The following is a 27,299-nucleotide window of genomic DNA, read 5'->3' on the forward strand; positions in this document are numbered from 1 at the left end:
TTTATTAAAGCACATTTCTTCAGTTTTAACATCCATATTATGCTTACCTTTATCAAAGACCAGCTTGAACAGTTTGCGGTTCCTGGAACCTGTTATTTAATGATGAATTTCAGGTTAGAATTAGGAAGTATTCAAAGCAGCAGTATTTGTCGCAAAGGAAAAAGGGCATTATACTATAATAAAAATGTAAAGGCTAAGGATATCTTGTGAGATGCTGGGGTTCAAAATGGCAGCAAGTGAGTCAGAAAAGACTGAAATATCAATGAAAAAGAAAGTATTGCATCTCTCAGAGGAATAAAGAAAGATCATAACTTCTTTGTCCAGGCAATATGTGAGAAATAGCACAAGGTTATGTGAAATGTCTACTAAGAAGATAAAAGGAAGCTGGCAAAGAACATAATCAAAGCAGCCAAGAAATCTGGATGTAGAAAACATATGCCAGGGCTGCTGGGAATTTGCTTGTTTCATTTCTGTTCAGGGCAGTGATGAAAAAAGTTTCACATCTGCAGAGGATCAGAGGTTATAATGGATTTCAAGAACTTAGTGAACAAATGAAAATTATAGTCACTTCCAGAATTCCCAGCTTCACATTTACAAATGCAGAAGATAGAACAAAATGATTTTTTTTTTTTTTAATGAAAGTAGTCTATGCTGGACAAAATCATCAGAAACAGAACATACATGGCCAAATGCTCCGAGAGGGATCTGGAGGTTCTGGTCGATGGCAAGTTGAACATGAGCCAACAGTGTGCCCTGGCAGCCAAGAGGGCCAACCATGTCCTGGGCTGCATCAAGCACTGTATTGCTAGCCGGTCAAGGGAGGTGATCTACTCTGCACTGGTGCTCTACTCTGCACTGGTGCGGCCTCATCTTGAGTACTGTGTGCAGTCTTGGGCACCACAGTACAAAAAAGATACAAAGCTACTAGAGAGTGTCCAGGGGAGACCCACAAAGATGGTGAAGGGTTTAGAGGGGAAGCGGCTGAAGTCACTTGGTCTGTTCAGCCTGGAGAAGAGGAGACTGAGGGGAGACCTCATTGCGGTCTACAGTTTCCTCACAAGGGAAGGAGGAAGGGCAGGCGCTGATCTCTTCTCCCTGACGACCAATGACAGGACCTGAAGGAACGGCAGGAAGATACGCCAGGGGAGGTTTAGGTTGGACATTAGGAAAAGGTTCTTCACCCAGAGGGTGGTGGAGCACTGAACAGGCTCCCCCGGGAGGCAGTCACGGCGCCAAGCCTGACAACATTTAAGCAGCATTTGGACAACGCCCTCAGACACATGGTATGATTTTTGGGGTTGTCCTATGCAGGGACAGGAGTTGGACTCAATGATTCTTGTGGGTCCTTTCCAACTCAGGACATTCTATGATTCTATGGCTCTATGAAATGTAAATTCAATATTCTGTGGTGGATCTTTAACTGCAGTGATGGGTATTGAAACGTAATTGGCAGTAGTGTTGTCTGATTTGAAAATGTTCGATTTTTCCCCTGCCGTTTTCCAGTCTTACTAATCAAGCTGACTTCAGCAGCAGTTTTGATGCTGTGAATCTGAGTTTCTTCAAAAGCTAATCAGGCTTGAAATTCAGAAAGTTTGTGTTCGGCTTTGAAATAAAAACTGACTCCAATCATGTATGTGTATTCTACCAAAAGTAGCTATCATTGCATCAGCATATTGTTCTTTGTGCCATCCATTGCTCGTGTAGTTTTGTAAATGGGCTTGAACTGAGTGGAGTTATCTGCTCTCTCTGGTGGCTGATGCCTGCGAGCAAATGCCAGGGAGTAGAGAATTGTTAAAAAATTCTGAATCTGAATCTGTAGGGGAAGACTGTCAGTGGAGTGGCTTGTGAGAGATAAGCCTGAAGGCGGCATGCCAATGTTTGAGGGACGCTGTGCTAGCAAGGTCCTTCAGTCTGCCATCTCAGTGGAGGCAGGGGATGAAGATGCATGTGGCAGCAAAGACTCAAGGGCTATTGATGTGTTAGAAACCACGGAAGCGCCTGAGAATAGTCACGTAGGACTTAGGCCTTCTTCTTCTTGCAGATGACACCAAGCTGGGTGGAAGTGTCGATCTGCTGGAGGGTAGGAAGGCCCTACAGAGGGACCTAGACAGGCTGGATCATTGGGCCGGGGCCAACTGTATGAGATTCAACAAGGCTAAGTGCCGGGTCCTGCACTTTGGTCACAACAACCCCATGCAACGCTACAGGCTTGGGGAGGAGTGGCTGGAGGGCTGCCTGGCGGAAAAGGACCTGGGGGTGTTGGTTGACAGCCACCTGAACATGAGCCAACAGTGTGCTCAGGTGGCCAAGAAGGCCAATGGCATCCTGGCTTGTATCAGGAATAGTGTGGCCAGCAGGACCAGGGAGGTGATAGTGCCCCTGCACTCGGCACTGGTGAGGCCGCACCTGGAGTACTGTGTTCAGTTCTGGGCCCCTCACTACAAGAAGGACATCATGGTGCTGTAGCATGTCCAAAGAAGGGCAAGGAGGCTGGTGAAGGGTCTAGAGAACAAGTCTTACGAGGAGCAGCTGAGGGAGCTGGGGTTGTTTAGGCTGAAGAAAAGGAGGCTGAAGGGAAACCTTATTGCTCTCTACAACTCCCTGAAAGGAGGTTGTAGTGAGGTGGGGGTTGGCCTCTTCTCCCAAGTAATAAGCGATAGGACAAGAAGAAATGGCCTCAAGTTGCAGCAGGAGAGGTTTAGATTGGATATTAGGAAAAATTTCTTCACTGAAAGAATAGTCAGGCATTGGAACAGGCTGCCCTGGGAAGTGGTTGAGTCTCCATCACTGGAAGTATTTAAAAGACGTGTGGATGTGATGCTTAGGGACGTTGTTTAGTTGTGGACTTGATGATCATAAAGGTCTTTTACTTTAGATCTAAACGATTCTATGATTCTATGAGTGTGGCTGCATAGGTATCACTGCTAAATTCATCAAGGCTATGAGAGGTTCAAAATGTGACACATGCCTTGAAAAATGCAGCAGTATGCCAGTGCCTCTGTGTGTGGAGATGATGCTAATTAAAAGAGAAGAAAGAGAAAGAAAAGACCAGTAAACTATTTGCTGAAAGCTGTTTTTGCTTTAGAAATAAATTATAACTGAGTATTGAGTCAACTGGAAGTGAAATCCCATAGAATATGCATTCTGGTGAGTGAGGGAAAAACAGTGCAGCAGAAAGATTTGTGAACAATCTACCGTGTCGATGTAGATTGTAACGGTAAGAACTCATTAAATGGAAAAATTACAGCCAATGGAATAAAAAAAATATGGCATTTTACTTTTTTTTGGATGCATTTTTAATGTTTTTTGTAAACTGTTAGTGTGATTCTGCCATGCTACTGATCAGCAGTTTTAGTTAGTGAGACAAAATTACCTGAAGTTGTTCTGGTATAAGCACTGCAGCATTTTTTTAAGAATTCTGTATCTAGTATGCTTCTAGAAATTGAATTTAAAGACCTGCAGCAAATAGCAACTAGTTAATCATATAGCTAAGATGTTAAGTAGCCATCCACAATGTTTGTTGTATATGAAAAGTATTTTAACCAAATATTGAGGATGGAATGTAACAGGCAATTATTGAATACAGAAAGAGAACAGCAGTACTCTGGAGAGAGAATAAACTCCCTAGAAAATGCTTGAACAGAGATATGAGTCATTACATGTACACTGCGGTTTTCAATACTTTAAAGCAGATAATTGCAATTTCCTATAAATCTCATAATTGAATCTTGTTTTTCCTCAGGGTTTGGAAGGTCCTTTTGGCCCTAGGGGACCTCGGGGACCTCAGGTAAGGGAACTAAAAGCTACCAAATAAAAAGAAAACACATTATATTCTGTAAGTTTTTTCTACATACAACCTGTCAGCTCTGTGGAGAGCAGCACGTTTGGTGCATGAGGGACCAAGACAGCAGAATCTGGTAAACCTTTGTCTTTTGGAAAAAATTTTCAAGGATAAAATCTTGGCTGCTTCTGCAGCTTAAAGTTACTCAGAGGTGTGTGGCCCACTTGGGCTCTCCAACTGCAGAGCTCTCCTCTAAGAGTAATTACCATGGGAACTACAACCCGCTTAATAACTAAAAGCATGCAATAAGCTTGAGAATGATTTATTTTAACTTATGTATTTATATTAACAGCTTATATTATGTATTTCTATTAGCACACACTGCCTCAAGCACTTTTCCATTTTACTGCTGGGACATTTGTCCAACTCACATCATGATCATAATTTTTTTGTCGGGAAGAATAGCTTATAAAAGTGTGATTTTTCAAAGTCTCTTTTGGAAATGCTTTTCAAGTACTAAGTGATTTTAAATAAATATTTTGTTTCTATATATGACAGCAAGGTACTGAGAGAATAAAGTAGAGTTTGCTTCTTTTAAAACAAACAAAACTGCAAGATTCCTTTTAGTAAATAGTACTCAATTAAAATGCATAAACTAAGGAGCAAGGCCATATAACTGTGAGTTTGTGTACAATACAGCACTTGGGACATCACTGTGCTCTTATGAAACAGTTATTCCCTAGTTTGTAAAGTTATGATTTCAGCATAATTTGGAACACTAACTATATTCATTTCATTGACTGTTCTCCCCCCAATATTTGATTTTTGGTCATATAACTGTTACTTAGGTGTGTGATTGCATTTTTGCATGCTTTGTGCAAAAGCTACAAAAGGAAAGGAGAGAATAATAAATATATTTTTTCTGACTGGAAATCCATAGGAGATACAAAATTACAGATATTCCAAAATTTTCATATCTGTTTCTGAGCCAAAACACAATATTTTGGAGGATTTACTTTATCTGTTAATGAAGGTAGCTGAAAGGGATTATTTTTCTTTCTTTTTGGACAGTCATGTGTTTCCTGTAGTTTATCATATTTAAGAAAGGGAATGAACACACTCTGAGCACATTTTTGTGTCAGCAATGAAACCATTACGTTTAGATTTGGGCCAGTTTGTGTCTTTTTATAAGCATAAAATTATCCATATTCACCCAGCATTTTTACTACAATAAACTGTAATTTTGCGATGTTATTCTTTTGACAGCTCATGACTTTTTTTTTCTCCAGTCACTTAAAAAACCATGAGGCTTCCACTTCATTGTGATTATCAGCTCTGTTAGTGGTAGTTGCAACAGTGTTGACCAGTCTTACCCAACTGGGCAGCCCAGCAGATGCCAGTGGGATGTTCAGTAACTCACAAGTCGGTGAACTGGAGCGTTTCAGTAAGAGTTAAAGCTTTAACACCAGACTTGGGTGTAATCTATTAATCTTGTGATCTTATTGCTCTTCATAATTATCAGACCTACTTTTTTCCAGCCATTGTACCAGCCATTGTATTGGTGAAGGGACCTCCTGAAATGTCATCGCTCCAGACAGAGTACCTTACCTGCTCTGTCTCTTCCAAAGAGCTATTAACTATTTCCTTGTGTGAGCAGACACAATGTTTCTAGTAATGTCAGGGAATTAAAATTAATCTCAGCTCATCATCAGAGAGAGATGTAGGGGAAGTGATTTCTTACAAATGGAGCTAAAGAGGATGTGACAGCTTAGTTTATTTGCTTGGGCAGAAGAGAAAATATGAAAATATGGCAAAGTCAGGAGCAAGAGAAGAAAGGAATGGAAAGCTTCGGATAAAACAGATGCAATTCACAGGGAGTAGTAAGATATCCTTTCTGCCAGCACTGGTTATTGAATATGAACAATAGTCAATATGTTGGGCACTTCACAGGATATGATGCAGAAAACTCTTGTCCTTTAGAGCTTAGTGTTGTGCTACGTTTTACTGTACCCTGCTCAGCCCAAATTCAAAAGAAACTTTACATGCGTCTTCAAAGGCAACTCATTCTATACTTTGACTTTTGTGTAGGGTATCAGTGGACCTCCAGGTGAGCCAGGCCCGAAAGGCATTCAAGGAAGCAAGGTAAGATGTAGTTGTATATGTGTAGATATTATTTATAGAGAGAGAGAGGATGCAGAAACTCTGTGTAGAATCTTTATACTCTACTATCCTTTTTCCTCAGTAGTTTTTTGTTAGTGGTGTCCTTTGCACAGCAATAAAGTACATCACCTGCTTGGTGCACCATAGTGTCATCATGTTATGAAGGTTTTGTATCGTTGGCACATACAGCCGGTTTTCCATCTGGGTCTCCAAGTCCAGCCATCAGAGCTTGGGAGAGCATTCTGTAGGGCCACAATAGGGAGCTACCAAGGACCTGCCTAGAGCCACAGCACTTAGGTTGGAATTTAAATCACCTGAATATGTGTCTTGGCTTCTGCCATCACTTGGGAAGTTTTTTCTGGAATATTTTGGACTAAAATTCCTTGTGTTTAAAGATTTTAAGTAATTCTAGATAGTGGTTATAAAATCTTCAGATTGAGTTTTTAAAGTCATTTTTAATTGCTTGTATACTGTAAAAACTCAAGACAACTTTGAAATTGGTAGAGGTGTAAGATTTTATGACAATTAATGCCTTAGTTATACTTAAAATAGATCATTTAGAGTTAAAGACTACAGCTTGTCAAGCAAAATCAGTTGGATAAAGTATCTGATTAATTTAGGCAGTCTTCTAGTTTGCAAACCTTTGGGAAATTGCTTTATGTGAATACAGTTATCTTGCCCGTGGGACAGCTATTAACATCATTGTTCGGTACAGAAAGTTCTTTAATGTATCAGTTTGAAAATGTAATGTCTAATGACAAAGACTTTCTACCACAGGATTATTGATAGCCTGGTTAATGCAATGCCATATCTAAGTTACACAAGGCAACTAAATTCACACAAAGCAATTTGCCAAAGATGCAATATTTAAACAGTCATGTTTTGTTTCTTAGGCAACAATTTTATTTGGAGATTCACAGAAATAAATTCAGATATGGGAAACGTTTATGGTAAAAAGTATGAAATACTAGAATCCATCATGACTTTCCTCTTCCTGACAAATGCTTTTTCATATTTCTTCATCTTCTCAACAAAATGCTTGATTAGGAAAGCTGCTACAGAATATTTCAGAAGTGGGGAAAGAAAGAGGATAATGGGTCTGAAAGAAGCTATTCATACATGTGGTGGAAAAGTCATGCCTCTCTTGATCTTCAGCACAGCAAATGACAGTAATTTTTTTATCTGTCCTTTCACACTGAGTCCAAGATAGTACCACCAGATGCTTTTATTATACACGAAACTGTATTTGTTGAATGTTGTTTGTCCTCCTGTCAGTCTCTTCACACTTTCATATCTGTAAAATACATGCAGCTCTCTATAGAATTCATCCACCTGGATATAATATTTATGGTCTCTTGTTATACTTTAGTTGCAGATTTTCAGTAAGAATAAGAAACAAAGTTCCTTCTTTTTTCAGCTTCCAACTCTGCAACCTGCTGTTTAAAGTCTATAGTCGAGTTTTTTCCGGGATCAGACATATATCATAATAAAAATATTGCCAGGCAAGTTTAATTAATATGCTTAGGTAATTACACTTAAAGAGTATAGCAGAAACATATGTATGTTTAGAGGTTATCTCTTGTCCATACCTAGCGCCAAAGCTAACCTTTGGAGGTTTGGAGCTTATTTGAGATGAGTGAGAAATTTTTTAATGATCAGTACAGATAATCAGTGGTTGTTTACAGCTTAATAAACACCCATTCAGCTGGTAAAGGTCAGGCCTTTTTTGGTTCAGACATAAGAGTCTTTCCAATATGTTTTTTCCTTACAAAAGAATTATTCTATTGCTCTTTTAAAATTAGTTTTCATGACACATAATACAGTATCTCTGAAAAGTGGCAGTTATTTATGACTGCCTTGGATAAAATAATTAAGTCTATTCTTAGTGCAGTTCCTTATACCCATGGCCTTTCCATGCTAATACTTTCTGCTTTTTGAGCTAACTAGTGACTTCTCCCCGGTTTAGCAGAGCTAAAGGCAGTTGCATGGCATTAATATCAATGTGACATAATGCAGAACACTGCTGCTGAACACTTTTATTCACTGTTAGTGGGCCATGTTGAGGTTTGAAAGGGGAGATTCAGTTCCTTAAAATATAAACTCCGGATCAAGCTCAGCCTACAGATGTTTTGGGTCTCATTTATGAAGTCTACAGTTCACTCATATATCTGGCCAGCTCAGTCCATCCCACGCTTCTGTAAGGCAGTGCCGTACGTGTTCTCTTGCTTTGGAATACCAGGCGGCAGACGCAGCTGGGGACAGTGTCATCTGTGTGCTGTCTGGATGCAGCTGGCTCTGGCAGCCACCAGCAGGACAGGGTTGGTGGCACTGCAACTTCAACTAATTTAATTTGACTTGTCTGAAGCAAGGTAGCATGGAGTCCAGAAACATTGTCCACAAATGACTTAAAAGAACTTTTCATACCTTGCTTCTTCTGTTAGTCATATGCATTTTCTTATTCTCTCTGAAGCTGCTGGCTAATCTATCAGTGTGAAGCCTTACTGGCTGCACAATACTCTACTTCCATCCCTTTTCATGATATTGCCTTATCATTTTGCCAGTAATGAGTTGAATCTCTCTCAGAGTCCCACTGCCTGCACTGACCAGCTTTCCACTGACTACAACAGAAACTCAGCCAACATGTAGACACCTAAGTTTAGGAGTGATCATATGGAGCTGAATCACATCGTTAACCTCTTAAAGTCTTTCTGATGCACTTTGCAATCAATCCTTATCTTTAATAACCTCTTTAATATCAAGCAAACTTCATCGGTTTACTTTCACCCTCTTTTCAAGTCACGTATGAATATGTTGAACAACCTATATCCAGGACAGAATGCAGCTCAGCATGGTGTTAACTAAGACCAGTTTTTGCTATTAAGCAAACTTTAAAAAAAGTTTTCTCTATTTGCATTTGTGTAAAATTATAACATCTCAAAAACATCTAAACAGTTTTATTACCATATAGACAAACCTTCTCCATAAAGAGGCTGGGGCATTTAAAATGACAAATTTGAACTGTGCTTCTATAAAAATAAAAATATAAATACATGTTACCTCATCTTATTATTAATTTACCTGACTAAATATATTTCCATTTAACCAAATGCTGAACTTGCATGTTAACAGTAAACCTACAACACAGTGTAAAACATAATAAGTTTAAGAGAAAAACATTAGAGAGTAACAGGACATTTCACTCAAACACAGTTAGGAGTTGGGAACTGGCTATTTTCACTGTGAATCTCCTGTCTTCTGAAGCAGTCATCTTTGTCCTGTTCCCCAAGCATGTCCTGAGCAAAGGACCAGGATTGTTCTGTTTGTTTTCTATTTTACTGACTTTCTATTGCCTATTGGCAATGCTTCAGTAGAAAGATGTTGAATTTACAAAAGAAAAATTATATTGTTAAAGCCAAATTGTATGTTATTGTCTCTCTCATTAACTTAAAATTCCAAGAAAAAAATACCATTCACAGCTGTGCTTTATATTTTCTTAGACGTTTGCTTCACTTTAAGCCATTCTTCAGCTTCATCAGCCACCACATATTATCTTCATTGTAACATAAAACAAAAACTTGAATCAAAGTGTACCATATACCTCATTGCACTATAAAACATGTAAAGAAATTACAAAAACCCGATAGGAAAAGTTTTTGTAGTTCTTTTAAGTTATCACACACAATTAATTAATTGAATTTGCAGAACACCAATTTATAACCCTAGGTCTAATGTAGAGACACTCAGCTCTTGTCAAACTGCAGCTTGTAGGAGCAAGGAACTCAGATTTTGTGTTCCTTGTCTCACTAAGAATGCAAGGATGGCCAACAATAGGATTTTGCTGGCTGATGCAACTGTTTCAAAAAACCCAGAAGACTTAGGGAAAGTCTCACTTAGGGTAAGACTAGAAGTATCAGAAACAGAAATTTAGCAAAGAAAAAAGCCATGCCACGCTTGGTTCTGCTCCAGTAATATGCCATATTCCTGCCTGGATGGCCAGGAATTGGCTGGATGGCTGGTTAACAGGTGGTTTGGGAATTAAATCAGTTGTGGTTGCTTTTGCTTGGTTTGCTTCTCAAAGATCACACTGAAGTTACTACAGGAGCCATAGGCTTTCAAAAGGGGACACAGGACATAAAGTCAGTATTCCCTATTAATAGAAACAAAGGATTTATTTGATCTATAAAGGTAATATATTCTGTCATAAGCAGTATTGTCCAGAAACATTATCCAGTGAGAATCCCATTTATCTTCCAACATTCCCAGTAACCTGTTTTCTGTCATTTTCATACTTAGGTTTTACATATCTCTTAACTGCATTGGTTAACACAGTAAAATAGTGTCCTAACTGGCTACTGCATTTACTTTTGTTGGATTTATTTATTACTGCATATATTATGTGGTTATGTTCTCATTAGAAGACAGCTTTGCCCTTCAATAGCAATAGAAAACAGGAAAAATGCAAATATTGTAACACAAAAGGACTTCATGCATCTTGGTTTCCTCTCTAAAAAGGAAATGGAATCACCATGATTCTTCTGGAAAACAGAGTTCTAAGAATTAACATAATGCCCTTTATTTTGGTCAAACAAACTTCTGAGCCCTAGATTTCTGCTGCTTACATTTTTGCAAAGCTAAAGTACCTTATTGGGGTCAACAATGTAAAATGTGCACATCCACTTTCCCCTAGTACTCTTGGTGTTAGATAAAAAATGAATTTTGAACATGCATATGTCTATTAATTTATTCAAAATTGTAGGCATTATTTTGTCTGTTTTCATTAATTTATTAAAAAATGCTTAACTAATATCTATTTACAAAAAAACCCACAACAATGTATTCTATACAATAGCTCCAGTAAGGTTCCGTGAGAGTGTTTATAGTCAGGATAATTTTGAAAATGTGTTTGTTAGCGAGGGGAATAATAGTGACTATTAGCAAATTTCAGTGGACAATTTACAAACAGAATGGTATGGTTACAGGTTATAAAAGTGGGGCATAAAATCAGGAAGTGGGCATGACCTGTGTTCCATTCATAAAGAAGAAAGTGATGAACAGGGAGTACTTACGGTTATCATTTCAGAAGGGACATTGGGTTTGTTTGTTTAAACTCTTAGACCAGCCACTAGAAATAAAGTACACGCTTCTAGAAACCATGATATATTCATGGAAAGACTGAAAACAACACATTCTTAAAAGCCACTGCTATAGTAAGAGCCTCTCTGGAAGATTTCATATGCATAGTAAGATTCTGAATTAGACTCTAAAGTTGTATGAACAGACGTGTATTCAGACTTTTAAGGAAACAGTTAAGTTTGAATGTGGGTATTCAAAGCAGTTATTCCCATAAAAACATCTTGGGATAATGCTGTGAAAAATCCATCATTGCATATTTCTCTGAAAATGTGTCCCTGAATGAACTGCTAAGGGATGCTGCTTCTTTTCTGATGACTTATAAATTCTTTCCTTACTTATGTGGCAAGTTACATCTTTCCCAGGAGACTGAAAAATCCAGTTTCCCTGTTAAGAAGTATGGTTCCTAGGTACCTCAACTAGCTTAGAAATACAAATTATCAATAATATCTGTTAAAATATCTATATCTACTTGCATTGTTGTTGCTAATGTTTACCTTAAAGATAAAATCATTATATTTGAAAGATTATTTTTTACTATAGCTTAATCATTATCACATTATAGACTGTATATATGTGCTTTCTTAAAAGTAAAGAAATTATTTACATTGTTTTCCTTCCCATTGTTCTAGGTGATACTAGATGCCACCTGAAGGAAAATCCCAATAGTGAGAGAAAAAAGAATTTGAGCAGGGTGTTAGACAAAGAAAATAATTACAAAGAAGCTACTTTGAAAAGCAAACTTTTCCTTCTACATGTAGAGATAATGATGTTATTGCCAGCACTTCATGGTTTTAATAAATTCCACATTACCTATAGCCCCAAGACCGTAGAAGATAAAAGCCAGGCTTACTAATAGCCATATGAAGTTTGAAATATACAGTCTTTAAAATAGATTGAATAGTTTAAGTTTCCAAGTTTTGCATGTTGTCTGGTAGAAGGTGGGGTTTCTTTCTCCATTATTATTCAGGCATCCTCTGCTATCAGTGAGAAAGCATTCAACAGAACAACATTTTCATACTACCCTACATGCTTTTTATCATAAGGGCTGTTTACGCTGCCTACACCAGTACCTACTAGTACAGCTGCTGTGAGACAGATTACAGGACACTAGTCACTTGGAAGAAAACTATGTAATGTTTTTATCATGGTTAAAATAAGAGCTTTTGGAAAAACATTAATTTCAGTAGGACTCCCATCTGCATTCAAGGCAGCACATATATTACCATAGATCTATCATGTGGGTGAGCTTGTGAAGGAGTGAATGATTTGCGATAGGAAGCATCCCTCAGAGTTACTGTCCCTGGGAAATTCTGGCAGGGCCTGTCAGAAATAGATATGAAACACAATGTCCATTTGGATGACAGGACAAAAAATTTGGAAGACACTTCCAAGGCTGCCTTCTCCATGAAAGAAATGAGGACTGTGAATTTGAACAGCTAATATTTAGCATACTGCCTGACCTTACAGCAGCCTGTGCCTATTTCTTTCTCACTGAGGCACCTTTTCCTTGAAGTGGGGAAGTCCATCCCTAACTAGCCTGCCTGTCTCTAGGCCCTAAAGCTACATGGAGCTGTATCTGTTCATGTTGGTTGTGAAGTGGAGAGCTATTGAATTGAGAGTTGGTGGTGAGATAAGGGAGCCTATAGGCTGAAAGGCAATGTTTCTTGGGCACCAGGCTGATGTGCTTGGCTTAACATTCTTCCAAAACCCATCCTTTGTGCATCTTGACCAGCTTTGCAAGAAACACAACTATGGGTAAAAGTGGCAGAAGTATCTCTGTCCTTGAGGGAGTGCCTATGCACAGAAATTTGCTTGCAAAACTTTCTACTGAAACCTTAATACAACAGTTTTACTTGTATAGCTCCCATGGGGATGATTTTGCCCTGGAAGCAGAGCACACCACGGGGCTGGGTGTGCATAACTACAGCACTGTGGCTTTGCTGATACCATTCTGCCTGTGCGCTTCTACATACTGATGCACAACCAGAAGCTGCCGTTCCATTGATGCTTAGATGCTTGTAACCTGTTGGCATGAATGAAATTCAGTAGCCTAAATTACCACCATTGGAAATGAAATGAAGGCTTCTAAGTCACTAAAACCCTTCTGCAAATGTGCTTTTAGTATATATTATTTTCCAAAGAAATAATATAAAACATTTCCTTGCATATTTACCCTATTTCTTGTCTAAACAGAATCAGCCCCAAAAGCCCTGAAATTCAGCTAACTGTTGGCTTAAAGGACAACAGTAGTTAGAGAATTTGCAAAGAGAATTAAAAAAGATACAAGTGCAAGCTTTGGTTCTGTTATTCTTGGCCTTCGCTAAATTTCCTGCTTTCCCTGCTGATGGGAAACACTTAATAAAAATTATTTTTAATCAGCTGATCTTAAAAGGACAGTTTGTTCAACGCCAAAGTAATCCCATGGAAGAACTGGAACTCTAGAAGACGGGCCATTTGAGGAATTGTTGTTGTTGTTTGATCAGTTTCAAAACAAACACAGGAGGAAAAAAACAGCTATGAACAAAAAGGGTCAATTTCTAATTGGCTTTATAGCAGTAAACATTGCATCATTTATGATAATCTGGATACACATCAACTGAGTTGTGACTCTGGTCCAAAGGCTTCATGAAAATATTATTAGGAAACCCAAACAATAAGGTCTACCTAGGAATACAATAAACTTCTTTCATAGAATCATAGAATGGTTTGTGTTGGACGGGAACTTAAAGATCATCTACTTCCAGCCCCCTTATGTTCTTTATTTTGGCAACAGCTACATGCACAGAATCCACACTGAAGCAATGTCAGTGTTGCTGATACCCTTTATTTCACTTTATTCTAGATTTAAAGCTGCAGTAGTAGCACTCCAAGTGCATAGTTATCAGAAATTAAGCTTCAAGGATAATCTGTTTATTTACTTTCACCATATATTCCCATTCCTGCGTCTTAGCTTCTTTCTTTGGCAGATTACAAACTGGTAGACTTCTGGAGAAATATCTGGCTTTGAAGTAGTTTTTTACACTTCCATTGTCCTCTCAAGTGCAAAAACCTCATTGAAAGGTTTCAGAACTCTGCATATAAAATTTCTCAGTATATACAAAGTTTCAAACCCTCAAACATGAATACCTCCCCAGAAAATAAACGCATTTTGATAAAAAGCCTTTTTAATAATTGTGTGCCTGCATTGGCTTTGTTAGAAACATGTTAAACACGCAAGAGAATTAGGAGCTGCAGTCAAAGATAGCATTAGGAACAAGTCATAATATGCAATTGCTGCTATGGGAAGAAACTTGAGTGCAATGTTTAAAGCATAAGCACTGCTTAGTTTCCAAATGTTCATCTTTCTAGCAAGAAAGAAGCTGAAGAAGCACCAAATTTTTGGATAAAGTCAGGACCAAAGATATGACAAAGAATAAATATATTCTTTATCTTTCCTGATGCATATGAACGAATGGCTTTATAAAATTATTATCTGTCCCAGCAACTGGTATGGCCAGGATATTGACCCTGATCCTAATCTAAACATTTATCTTTAAGACAGGGTTTTTGGGGGTTTTGTTTTTTTGGTTTGGGCTTGTTTTTAAAACTTATTTCTCTAGCCCTAAATGAAGCTGTGGAAAGACACTCTGGCAGAATTTGGTTAGGGTTCCATTTGCATTAATAGTTTCTTTCAATTTTTTTTCTTTTAGGGAGAGCAAGGCCCTTCAGGTCCCTATGGTCCTCCAGGACTCCCTGGTGTTGGACAGCCAGGACCCAAGGTAACTCTCAGTAACATGTCTGTTAAAGTGCTAACTGTGGGCAGTCATTTTTTGGATGAAAGTTCTCACCTGCTGTTTTATCAGACACAAACTCTTATCATCTAAATGTAGAACTGATACAATATTGACAGGTTTTTGTATTTGCATACAACGGAGATAACAGACATGCCTTTCCAGCAACTCTTAAGTTTTTATTATGATCCCATTGATATAATAGAAGTCAGAAATAATTAATGCCATTTAAATGGGGGTTAAATATGTGAGATCATTTTCAAGCACTAGCAGATGCTTGCCCTAATGAGTAAACCATACTTCAAGGCATAGAAATACATCTCAGTCACTGTGATACACATTCAGGTGACAGATTGGCCTTGTTATTTCTTCACTAGGGAACAGATATTCTTATAGGTTATGAAATTCTCTCTCTCATGCAACATTTAATTCCTCCATCTTATTTTATTGCAAAAGACTAGAAGGTGGAATCCAGTCTTGTTATTGGGAAAAGCCATATCTGCATATGCTGGTCAGCCAAATCTCCTTTTGGAAAACTGCAAAAGCATCTACATAGGAAACATGACTACTTAGTTTATGAGAGTTTTGTCAGAGACCTACAGCTCAGACTCAAACAAGAAATCTAAATTGGGCAGAGCTAGAACTCAGCCTAGTTCTTCTGGCTGCTAAGTCTTTGGTGTTGCTTTATGCCATTTTTTCCCCTATTTTTTGGAGCCAAGTTCCAATGTCTAAAATACCTACACTTTTTTTGCTTTTACTGCTCTAATTTGTACATTCATTGAACTTCTGCATATTTTCTGTGCAGTGAGGCAGACCTGGAAACATAGAGAGGGTTTATATAGCTCAGGAGCTAGTAATTTGCCATACAAGGAACAACACTGGGTCATTCCAGAAGGGAAAATACTTTATGGAGAAGGAATGTCACTCCCAGTCTCTGTACTACTCTGGGGAGAGATAAAAATCCTCTGTGCTCTTATCCTTGAAGCACATAGTCCTCAGTAAACTGGAGGAATTGAGAAGATTATGACACCTTATAAATAGAAGATACAGAAACTAAGCAGTTCCTGGAGTTCCCGTGTAATCCCATATTCCACTGAAGCAGGCTTCAATTCAAGTGCCTAGATAGAGGCTACGGTGAGGATCCCTCACACGTGAGCATTCCTGCTTCATGGTTGGGTTGTACTGCAACCAAATTTAGCCTGGCTTCGCTCCCTCATCCCTGTCATCTCTCAGGTCCTGCACTTTTAAACAGTTACCCCTATGCAAAGTGATGACACTCCTTTGCTGTTGGCGTGAGGGCTGGAATGCGATCTAGTGCTCCAAGTATTAATCAAAAGGTACTTTCACATGTTTCTAAATTGTTATTTATGGTTTTTTTACGTCAGGAGATGGTACACATTTGATTTCAGACCTTTCTGATGACATTATTAAGTCATCTATATGTAAATGTTATGCTTTTCAAAAGCATTGAGTTGAATTATGACTGAACTTTCTAATATTCTTTTTCACAAGGGTGCTCAAGGTCAAGAAGGTAAAACCGGATTCCCAGGACCTCCTGGAATTGGTGAGCCAGGATTACCTGTAAGTCAGTGATATATGCATTGGAAGTGGAAATATAATAAAATAAGTCTTAGTGAGTGTGATTGATTGACAGCAGCTATATTGGCTACTGATTCCATAAACCACCTTGGACCTAGCCTGGAGCAGCAGAAGTGTGTTTGGCTATGCCAGCCCAGTATTGTGACAGTAGTTGCACATGGCTTGCCCAAGTAGGAGAATAAAGCCATGTCCAAACAAGTTTTGGGGAAATAAAAAATTACTTGGTCCATGTGAGCAGGATTGCAGTATCCAGTTTTCAGAAAGACATGGAGTTGTATATAAATAGCTATACCCCTACTTGTTTGAGTTGAGGATAATCTTTAAAAATTATATAAAATCAAACTTTAAGAAGAAGAAAATCCAAGAGCTGAGGCATTCCTCAACTCCTGTGTGTAATTTGGATTGCATCACAAACAAAGACTCAAATTATATGCTTTTAGTTATATCTTTAACTTCTGCATTACAGAACTTTAGCAAGATTTTTGTAACGTTGAGTTCGTGCTCGCTGGCTCCTTTTTCTTCCTGAAATGTATAAAATGTATGTTTTTCTTGTGTATTTCATTAAAAACCTGAAAGAGATGGTTAATTAAGAAGCCATGAATGTGGGTGGGTGTTAGATTCATTCTAATAGTATTTTTGAAAGTCACTTTGTGGTTGTAAAAGACTGTTTTTCTCACAAAAAATGTAGAAACTTTTTGCTTAATCAAGATCATCCTTAAAAACTCTTTATTATCTTTAAATAATGAAAGATAGCTGAATTTTGTGGAAGAACAGAAAGTATTACAAAAATAATTATTTCTGCACTTGTTTACAACAAAATTGGCATTCTCTAATTTTGTATGTTTAACTTGCCATTTTGTATGAAAAAACCTATGTTCAAATTAATGATTTTCATTATGAAAATCATGGAATTATATGAAATTATAGGGAATAAATTTCACAGTGCTAAATGTTTTTATTATAAATTAATCTACAGGTTCATTTGAGTTTAAAGAGTTACAATCTTTAGACATTAATTATGTAATTCACACTGTTTCAGCATTAGTTTATTCTAATCTAAATCTTCCAATTAAGGGTTGCTACACTTCGTTTTAATTGCCTGGGCTCAGCCAGCTGTTACGGAAGCATTTTTATTTACCGGTGTCATAAATGTTGCAAGAACCTATACTAGCAAGTTAGACAAAAAGTCAACAAAAAATGGAATTGCTGATATAGTCTGATTATATTTTTCTTTTCTTACAGGGACCACGTGGCCCTGATGGTCTGCCAGGTGAGAAAGGTCTGCCAGGAGAGGGCATTCAAGGCCAAAAGGTAGTTTTATGGAAATTAGTTTTTTTAACATTGTGGGCCAAATCTGCAGTAGTGTCTAAGTTATTTCACTGGTATAAAATGTCAGCTGATGGATCTTGGTCTTCTGGATCACTGTGCTCTCTCAATATCCCTCTGAGTTCAGAAACTATCAATATAATTACAAAATGTTGTACGGTCCCTCTAACAATACGAAGTTAACGATTCTCTTATTTATGTGTTTAATAAGATTATTTTGGTAGCATTAATGAGATAAATTGTCTTCTGAAAGACTACTTAGCTATTTATGTTCTGTATTGGAAGAAAACATTCAGGAACTGTTTTCATTCTGTCTTACCATTTTGGGAAACTAGAAGATAGGTTGTATGAGTCTCTATGGACAGTTACCTCATTAAGGGCACTTGCTAAGTTAATATATGCGAACATTGCTTTTTTTAAACATAAGTACAAGCAAGCAAAGAATTATGATTAAATCACAACTGGACTTCCCATCAAAATTTATCCCTCTTTTTTAGTGGCTTCAAGATTCTCTAGGGCCTTGAACTACTAAGCAAAGAAGATTTTTCTTCCTTTTATGGGAAAGATGTTAGTCGTGTCCTTGCACCAGATTCTGAACTGCTCTCTCTGACTAATGAACATATTATCGCATTTTCAAAATGTAGCTTCCTTCTTCTTACTATTTCATATTCTTCTTTTGAAGTCCTCTGTTCAACAACACAATGAATACAGATGAAGCATGTTATGAATTGTAACTGAATTGCTTTTCTCTAATACTGATGATTCCATTGAATATTTTTCCTGTTTGTTTGTGAAGGAATACGTTTTTCCTCATTACCCACATTGTGATGACCAGTTTGTCTAGGATGGTGTTCTTTATAAATTCCCAAATACTGCTACAAAACTGTCACATATTTCCAGGGTGAAAAAGGCTCTGAAGGTGTAGCTGGTCCTCCTGGACTGCCAGGTCAACAGATCAAAGGTGACAAGGTGAGGCACAGAGTATTTTTTTAATCGTATCTATAGTTAATTATATTTATAGTTAAATTAATGATTAATTATTCACACAATATCACAACAATACAAAGGTATGTTTTACCTGGAATCGGAAGAACTATGCTACACTGTTCCATGCAGCTCCATAGTCTGCACTCATCTATACAAGTAGCTGAGCCTGTTGGTGTTAACTGAGGTCACTAAGGACTGTATTCTATGCAGCTGGGAGTATGAGGGAAGAAATGGACTGTTTTCCTCCTAAATTTTTTTCAGAAATATTGTATTTAAAATCTTTACAATTTTATTTAAATGTTAAAAAATAGTAAAAAACCCTTTGCGTCATCTAATCTCATGGACCTGGAACAGGCAGAGGAACACTCTGGCTTTTGAAATTTGTTAGCTTTTTGGTGCCCAGCCCCCGAAAGAGGTATCCAGAACAATTTTCATTCCCTTGGCCTAATGAAATTCCAGGCTGTATCTTGTGCATCCCCAGAGAGTGGCTGATGCAATATGTCCAAATATCCTATAGAGCAGAGACAGTGATTCCAGATCTTCCTTCTTATTATTAGTGCCATAGCCCTCCTCCTACTCCCCATTGTTTTCCTTCCCCCCTGTCCGCATGACTCCTGCTTTCCTCCTTGCCCCACACTCAATTTCAGTGAGAGGAGAGGACACTGCTCCCACCCAAAGTCTTTGACAGCTTAGTCAGCAGGGAGTTCTTCGCGGATGTGGGAAGTTTAACTTGAATTTACTCATCTCGCTGTCTGGTCAAATGTCTCTCCAGAATCTTCAGAGCAACCTAGGTGGTGTGGTGTGGTGTGGTGTGGTGTGGTGTGGTGTGGTGTGGTGTGGTGTGGTGTGGTGTGGTGTGGTGTGGTGTGGTGTGGTCGGATTTGGCCTGTCTGTGAGAGATGTGCTTGATGAGCACCTGCCAGACCATCTTGGTCGAGGCCTTAGTTAGAGGTTGTTATCTGTGCAGGAATGAGTCATCTTATTCCCATGTCTGTATAGGAAAAATGCAGCGATGGCCAGGACAGCAAGCATTTGGGACCATTTCAGTAAATAAGTGTTTCTGGAATAAATGAAACTAATTATTTTTTGTTTTCTAGGGACTGGTGTCACACATCCTTGACACCTTCATGGGTCTGTGCCATTTCCAATATCCACGTGACCTCCCCATATTCCTGTAGTCCCATGATTCCCTCTGCCATAATTCCTCTGTTCCCTCCCCAAGTGCTGTACAATACCATTACAATACCACGTGACAAGGATTTTTCAAAAATGCTCTCCAGCTGCTCTGTTTACACTTGCAAGTTTTTCTTCTGAGTATTGTGCAAGAAACTGTACATATTTCCATACAAGAAAAACAAAATTAATCTCAGTATGTAAAGATAAACTATGGATCCTTCTAATAATAAAGTTACAGCTGTGGTCATCTAATGTTATAAATGAGATAGAGTTTGTAGGTAGGAAGGGGTACTATTTTTATTACATGAATTGCCATAGGCAGACTTTCAGGTATTCCAAACAAATACATTTAACTGAAATTGAAGCAGCAAACTTCAAGATAATATAGCTTGGGGACTGTTGCTATGTGTTTAGTTTAAATATGTTAGTCGACTAGCATGGACTATTGCAATATAGCTCTTAGGCATACTTTTTGTATAGGGTGAACAAGGCCAGGTTGGACCACAGGGCCCAGCAGGACCACCAGGAATAGGCAATCCAGGAAGCCAGGTAAGTCTACATTTTGGACATGTAATGAGCATTCGCATGTAGTTTTCGTTTTGTACTTTATCAGAGCTCTAGTTTTGATGTGAAGACATTAACAATTTCACAGTGATTTTTCATTTTAAAAAGTATCAAACTAGTCTTTAGGCAAAGCTTGTAAATATAAGTAATTCCAACTGATTTGAATGGTCTTAGAATCAGGCAAACAGAAATTTGGTCTAATCTGCATACTAGTTTGCATAGGAGATAAATCAGATGCATTGCTTGGATGATGACATGTTATAAATAAGAGTTTCACAAGGTAAGAATCCACCACTTCTGAATTTCAAGCCCTTTGAAGCTTGAACACAGCCTTTAACAGCTGGATACAGAAAAACTGAAACATCCCAAAAGACCTTTTGCTTTTTGTTTTTTTTGAAAGATAAGAGCTCATGCGTCCACCATACTATCCCATTGAAGCAGGGCTTAGATGCAGATACTGAAACACTTCTCATTTGTTTTCTCCCTAAACAGTAATTGTCATTACACTTGGATACATCAGTGAAATCCACAGGATAGTGACAAAGGAAAAATAAAATAAAGATCTCAGAACTAAGCCTGAGGAGAGGCGAGCAAATTGTTTTCTTTTAAAGATAAGATCATTATTAACTGGAAGATGGACACATGGTGAATTTCAGGTGTGGAAGAGTGTAATGCACTAACTCATTTATTTTGCTTTGTAGGGTATACAGGGTCCACAAGGAAACCCTGGGGCAAAAGGATCTAAAGGTTTTGGTCTGCCAGGTCCAAAGGTAATGATTCAGACGTTATTTTTTAAAAACAGCACCAGCAAGAAACAACAAGCAACATATCTTTGCCAGGCTTTTCAAGAATGTGTTTGATGAGATGAAAATGTAACTCTTCATCGGAGATAACAATTCACTTTTGAATCTTTGAGGGAAAGCCACCCATGTTATCAAGGTGTTCCCCAAATGGAGCATATGGCTTCTGCTTAGTGTCAGCCCTTAACCTTTGTGAATGTGGATTTTAGGTTCTAAATGAACACAAATTTATAAACAAAGTATCTTTCACACATGTTTATATCAAATGAGTTTGGTGCCACATACACATTGTGTTCAAATAAAGCATTTTACCAAACAACTTAGTTGTAAACCAGTGATGGTTTTGAGACTTACAGCTCGTCCCACCATGCCTTCAGCCTGTCCTTCAGCCTTCCATGGGCATCATGAGAAAGAACCAAACCAAAGATAGAAACACTAGGAGAGAAAAAAGAGCGTAAATGTACTTAGTAGCTGACACTGCACCACAGAAGGAGGAAAAGTAGGAAGAGAACAGGAAAGTGGGGTAAACCATTACTGCTGTCAAAGCTCAAGCTGCGAGCAATACAGTGTCAGGTGAGCACTGTAAGAGGAGAAAAAGGGAATTGCTGAAATATTAAGGAGAGCAAATGGAGTGAACTGTAAAGCAGAAATGTGCTTTGTAATCACCTTGATTTACAAAAGGAAGACATTAGTCACTGTAGCAAAAGCAGAGAGAAATACAGTCATTTTCTTCTGGACATTACTTTGGCATGTAAGTAGCAGTTACAGCAGCAATGTTTAATATTAATGTAGGGAAAAATAGGCAGCTGTGAAACATGATATGTATGAGGACAATTTTCCTAGTGTGAAAAAGTATTTTAAAATGCAAAATTGAAAAATGGTATTCCTATTTCTTTAACTGTTTTAGAGCTACTGGAAGGAAGAATTGTGAGGGTAAAACTTTGTCTTAAACAAAGTCTGATTTTTCTTTGTTTGGACTCACTTTTCAGTCAGTGACCAAAGAATTTTTGATATAGTGGTATAAAGTAAAGAATAAAATGTATAGAAACAAAAAGGAGAAAGCTGGAATGATTCACTTAGACTTTCTGTCCACTGCAAGGTTAAATAAAATAGATGCAGTCCTACAAGTTACTGAGGTTTTTGAAGAACAGAATTTTCCAGTTGAAAACAGCTTGGCTGAAAACTTGACCACTTAGAATCATAGAATATCTCAAGTTGGAAGGGACCCATAAGGATCATCAAGTCCACTTCTATGTGTAAAACAGTTAGTGAAATAGTGCAAGTAATGAATGAAGCTAAATTGTGTTCCTGTGTTAAACAAAAGACTTTTGGTTACTAGGGTCAACCAGGTGAACCTGGACAAAAAGGAGAACCAGGACTTCCAGGAATTGGCGTACGAGGACTTAAAGTGAGCCTATTTTTATTTTTAACTGCTCCTTACAGGGTCTTCTAATTCTTTCACTAGTTGCTGATAAACTAAGTAGAAGATTTTTTGGTATAGATTGACTATGATCAAAATAAAAAGGAATTCCAGTGACAGATATACACTTAACTTCACAGTTTTAGCTTTTAAACTCAAAATGCTGCGCTAGAGCTCCAACCCTCTCTCCTAAAATCATTACTGCAGCCATAACTGGAACAGAGTTTTCCCCCATGTTTTCTAAGCTAGTCAGGTATTTCCAAGGCCCGTTAGAAACGTTGCTACCTCTCTTCCTCTGCAATGATTTGAAGAAAAAAAACAGTCTATGTGACAGCAGTGGTCATACTGCCTATGTGTTAGCAGAGTTGTTAAGCACTTAAAGCTTTGACTTCAGCGACTATTTTGAAGACTGTATGCCATGTCCTTAATGATTTAAGTAGGGCTTCCAAAATCTTGGGTAAGATGACGTAGACATCTTGGTTTTGGTGATTTTTTCCCAAGATCACGGAAGAAGCGGTTGGAAGGACTAGTTCCTATGGATAATTTCAACTCTGTGGCAAGTCTTAAAAGTAATGCCTAGACCAGTTTGTAAAACCAGCAAGGTGTTAGTCTCCAGTCAACAACTTCATTTAGGCATTCTTTGCTGACCATTCCTTAAGTCCCAGATGTTTGACTTTCCAAGTAAATTACAGTTGTATCATATTGGTCTTGTGCACAGAATAACAAACAGCATTCAATCATGTTTTTACTCACTGAATAAATGTAAATTTATTTAATACAAAACCGAGATTTAAGAAGCAGGTGGAGAGGTTGGAAAGAAATTTAAAATACTTATTTTAGATTGTATGAGTAGAAAAAATTACTGGCTCTATAGAATATTTAACTTACTGGGAATAAAAACCTTTATTTGAGCAAAAATATTGTATATCAATATTTTAACACACTATTAAATCCATTTTACAGAATAAAGAATTTATTGAAGTATTCAGATGTCATTATTTATTCTTCTTTAAGGGTGATATAGGTCCACCAGGACTCCCAGGAGCGAGAGGGGTGCAGGGAGATCCTGGGAAGTTGGGGAAAAAGGTAAGGAAATATATTTTACCACATGTAAAAGGTGTAGACGAAAGAAAAACAAGCCATTATTTGCAGGTATGCAATGGCAAGGAGTTCAACCTGGAAGAGGGCATGTGCCAATACTTTTGCCAGGGAAAAGGGGCTAGGCTAGTTGAGATGTTTCCAACAAACTGTACTAACAGTGGCTACCATCTGAATCTGCAACTGATTTAGCTGCCCTGCTTTTTGTGGGTTATTGACTCCTGTTAAATTTCATGATCTTCTTGGAGAACAGATAGCTCATGTCTTTAGCCTGTTCCTTACAGCCTGGTCAGATTTTTCCTGACACCAAGAAGTCATGCTCAAATTGATGTGACTTAAGGCATCTAGCAGTGTGGTGAGCTGTGGCTGAAACCTGTCAGCCTGGTACAGAAACCGTCACAAACAGCTGAAACCAGGGCTGCTTGTTTCCAAGGGAAATTCTGAGATTTTAAGAGAAACTCTGCCACACTGGGAAAAAGAAGCATAAATTCAAAATGGTGGAAAGGAATTTAGAGTGGTACAAAGCAGAGTGCCCAAAATAGTTCCTTTAGAGTAAGTTAAATGGAGGCTTTTAATTTTACTCTTTCCAAATAGAATGAGCTGCTGAGTGAGCAAAACTCAGTGCTTTGGCTGATTATTGAATTGCTGCTGAGAATCCACGCGCCTCCAAACTCTGCTACTGTGCAGCTCTTAAATGAGGGTAGCAGCTGGCCAACATGTAGAATTGATGAACTGAACATGATTCAGAGTAAGCAAATCAACATTTCTTGACTGCAGGTCTTTAATCAGAAAATATCTGAATAGCTGTAATAAACATCTGTTAAGAATGCATCTTCACTTTTTTTTCATCTACTAGGGCAGTGCAAATACCAGTTTGAGAAGCTACAGCCTGAGGCAGTAAGCCTTCCACTGTGGAAAAATATGTAGCATTTCTGTTGCTACTTAATTATTTTTTGAAAAATTGAAATCACCCACTGTGTAAATGCTCAAAAATTAAGATCCCAGTGTATCAGAAGTGAAACATCAGAATTAAAAGTAAATGTTGGGTTAAAGTTACAGGTGGCTTTTGTATTTGGGAATGCTGGGGGTTTTTTCTCTTGCATATTGACTTTATTCTGATGATCAACTTGGTGCTGTCACTTTCGCTGTCATAAGTCATTATAAGTGAAAATATTAGTACTGAGCAGCTACCTTGGATATTCAGGACAGTGCAAAGAACAGCTTGATGCCTGCGGTGAGTAGCATGGTGATGTTACAGCTGTTATTTGCAGGTGTGAAGCTGTCTCACAGAAGTGGGATCCAGACTGATGTTTGTCAACAACAAGCTGTGTAATGCCACTTCCATCAACAGCTCAAATCAGAAATGGATCTTTAAACTTCATTTTAATCTACTTTTCACTTTCTGAATTACCTACAGGCATTCTGATATACTAGTCTGACTTATATTATGCATAAATATTTTGTAGATAATGTTCCTTAATAGAATGTTTTATGTGGATTATTTGTGCATTATTTGAAGCAATGTTTCTAGCAAATATTTGCAGCCTGGATTGGCCTTTGGCTACAGAGTTGCCTAAAGTTACTGCTTCTTAAAAGTTGTTTTTCTTAGAATTGGTCAACCAAGACCTTCTCTGATAACTTTGCAAGCATTTTTCTTCTTCATATGAGTATATGCATGCAATTCTTCTTACAAAAGATTGATGCAATTGCAAATGGCACTATTACAAATGTCTGTGAAAATAAGGAATATGAATGCAGGAGGGTGGAAGGGGTTTAAGAAGACAGAATACTTTATTTTTTGCAGGAAAAAAAATAACCAGATATTTACTGACATTTTTAGGAAAAGTGTTTATGCAAGCATTGTTTCTCATAAGTCTATTGATTCAATAAAATTAAGTACATTAAAATTAATTAACCATCTAATCTCTGTTAGGGGGAAAAGGGAGATCAAGGTCCAAGAGGCCCAGAAGGACCCCCTGGCAAAGGAGATGTAGGCCAAAAGGTATGGCTTGACATGCACACTGAAGAAAGGACTTGTTTCATAAGAGTTCAGATTCTGGCCTCTTTATCATTCATTATGTCTTAAGTAGCAACTATATTTTAACTGATGGTTTTAAAGGATTTAAGAGAGAGCGATGTGTTCCTTAGCCTGAACAAGTGTAGGAAAATCAAACTATAAACATAGACCCTAAGGTTAGTTGGGCAGTAGAGATTTCCTAAAAATTCAGTACTGAGTTTTCATTAAAGTTAAGAGGAAGCAAATTATCTCAGTATGCTGATACGGAGAGAGAAGGAGCTAAGAGAAATTAGGTGACTAGTTAGATACCTAAATGTTAAAGTAAAAGCCTGGAAAGATGTATTAGTAGACAGACACCTTGTATCTCCCACCTGGTTAAATTTAGGACATTAGGGGCAGATTCTAGAACTGAGTGGAATTTCAGCTAGAGTGGAGCATTTAAGTACCTTTCTAATTATGGATGTCATTATTGTCATGTTTTTGGTTATTTGTTGTGAATGAATCTTTGCTGTGATTGAAAAAAAAGGTTTGTTTTCATCAGGGTGACCCTGGAGAAAAAGGATCCCAAGGACTGATTGGTTATAAAGGAGTACAAGGCCCAGCTGGACCAAAAGTAAGCTTGTTCCTCCAGGGTAACCCTTCACTTTGTATTTTATAAAAGAATCTATGAAATTTATGTAATGTACAAATTTCTCAAGCATCTGATGCTTGGAGACTTAACAGAACGAAGGAAAAGCAGAAATATTTCCATCCTCTGTCCTGAATGACACAAAAGTCCCAAGGAGAAGAAGAACAGGTAAACATATAATTACAGACCTTATAGTTATGCGTGAGCACTGAGAAGCTAAATGAAAGTTGTCCAGGTGATTCTAACCATGAGAATTTCACTAATTTTTACTTTGAAACATTAACTTTCTATTATAATATTTTGTGAGTAAGTGTCACTCTGAATGATAAAGAAATTGAAATAATACAAGTGTTCTGCTTATTCCATTGGCTTTGTAAGCTGGGCACTAAAAATTAATTAAAGTTAAAAAGTCAAATACATGGTTCAACCAATAGTTATTTACAACATGAAACTTGGACCAGCTTTCACAAGAACAATAAATTGATTTATGGTCTTTCCCAAATACCGTCTATTTTGTGCATAGATCTATATTGTAGATATTTTTATAATATAAAGTGTTGAAAAAACTTTTCACTAATTGTGCAGAAAATGAAACTGTCTGTTTAAATCTAGATGATACCATTTTGTAACAGGGTGAACCGGGAGAGAGAGGACCACCTGGTGTCGCTGGATCGTCTATTCAGGGACCTGCTGGACCAAAGGTGATTATCTGATATGTGTTTGCTGGAGACCAGAGACTGGAAAATTTCTATTGCACATTTCTGTCAAAGTTAAAAGAATGTAAGTTAAAGAAGTTAAAATTCCTTGTTGTAATAACAAAGATGACTGAATTTTAGAAAT

General features: G+C 37.7%; 1 protein-coding gene across 3 annotated transcripts in view; it reads left to right on the forward strand.

Annotated features, from left to right (window-relative positions):
• COL28A1 (collagen type XXVIII alpha 1 chain) overlaps nucleotides 1-27,299 on the forward strand; it is an 86,441-nt gene that overhangs the window by 21,854 nt on the left and 37,288 nt on the right. For all 3 annotated transcript variants that reach the window (XM_087774401.1, XM_087774393.1, XM_087774387.1), the window contains 13 exons: nucleotides 3,743-3,787; nucleotides 5,870-5,923; nucleotides 14,764-14,832; nucleotides 16,357-16,425; nucleotides 17,686-17,754; nucleotides 18,670-18,738; nucleotides 20,413-20,481; nucleotides 21,198-21,266; nucleotides 22,636-22,704; nucleotides 23,731-23,802; nucleotides 25,748-25,816; nucleotides 26,373-26,444; nucleotides 27,092-27,160. In XM_087774401.1, the coding sequence (XP_087630527.1) occupies nucleotides 3,743-3,787; nucleotides 5,870-5,923; nucleotides 14,764-14,832; nucleotides 16,357-16,425; nucleotides 17,686-17,754; nucleotides 18,670-18,738; nucleotides 20,413-20,481; nucleotides 21,198-21,266; nucleotides 22,636-22,704; nucleotides 23,731-23,802; nucleotides 25,748-25,816; nucleotides 26,373-26,444; nucleotides 27,092-27,160 (864 nt within the window). The remainder of the gene's footprint in view (nucleotides 1-3,742; nucleotides 3,788-5,869; nucleotides 5,924-14,763; nucleotides 14,833-16,356; nucleotides 16,426-17,685; nucleotides 17,755-18,669; nucleotides 18,739-20,412; nucleotides 20,482-21,197; nucleotides 21,267-22,635; nucleotides 22,705-23,730; nucleotides 23,803-25,747; nucleotides 25,817-26,372; nucleotides 26,445-27,091; nucleotides 27,161-27,299) is intronic.

Source organism: Nipponia nippon, unplaced genomic scaffold (genome assembly GCF_047370975.1).
Source record: "Nipponia nippon isolate SJK-2023a ecotype South Korea unplaced genomic scaffold, ASM4737097v1 scaffold_1, whole genome shotgun sequence".
In the NCBI taxonomy this organism is placed as follows: Eukaryota; Metazoa; Chordata; class Aves; order Pelecaniformes; family Threskiornithidae; genus Nipponia; species Nipponia nippon.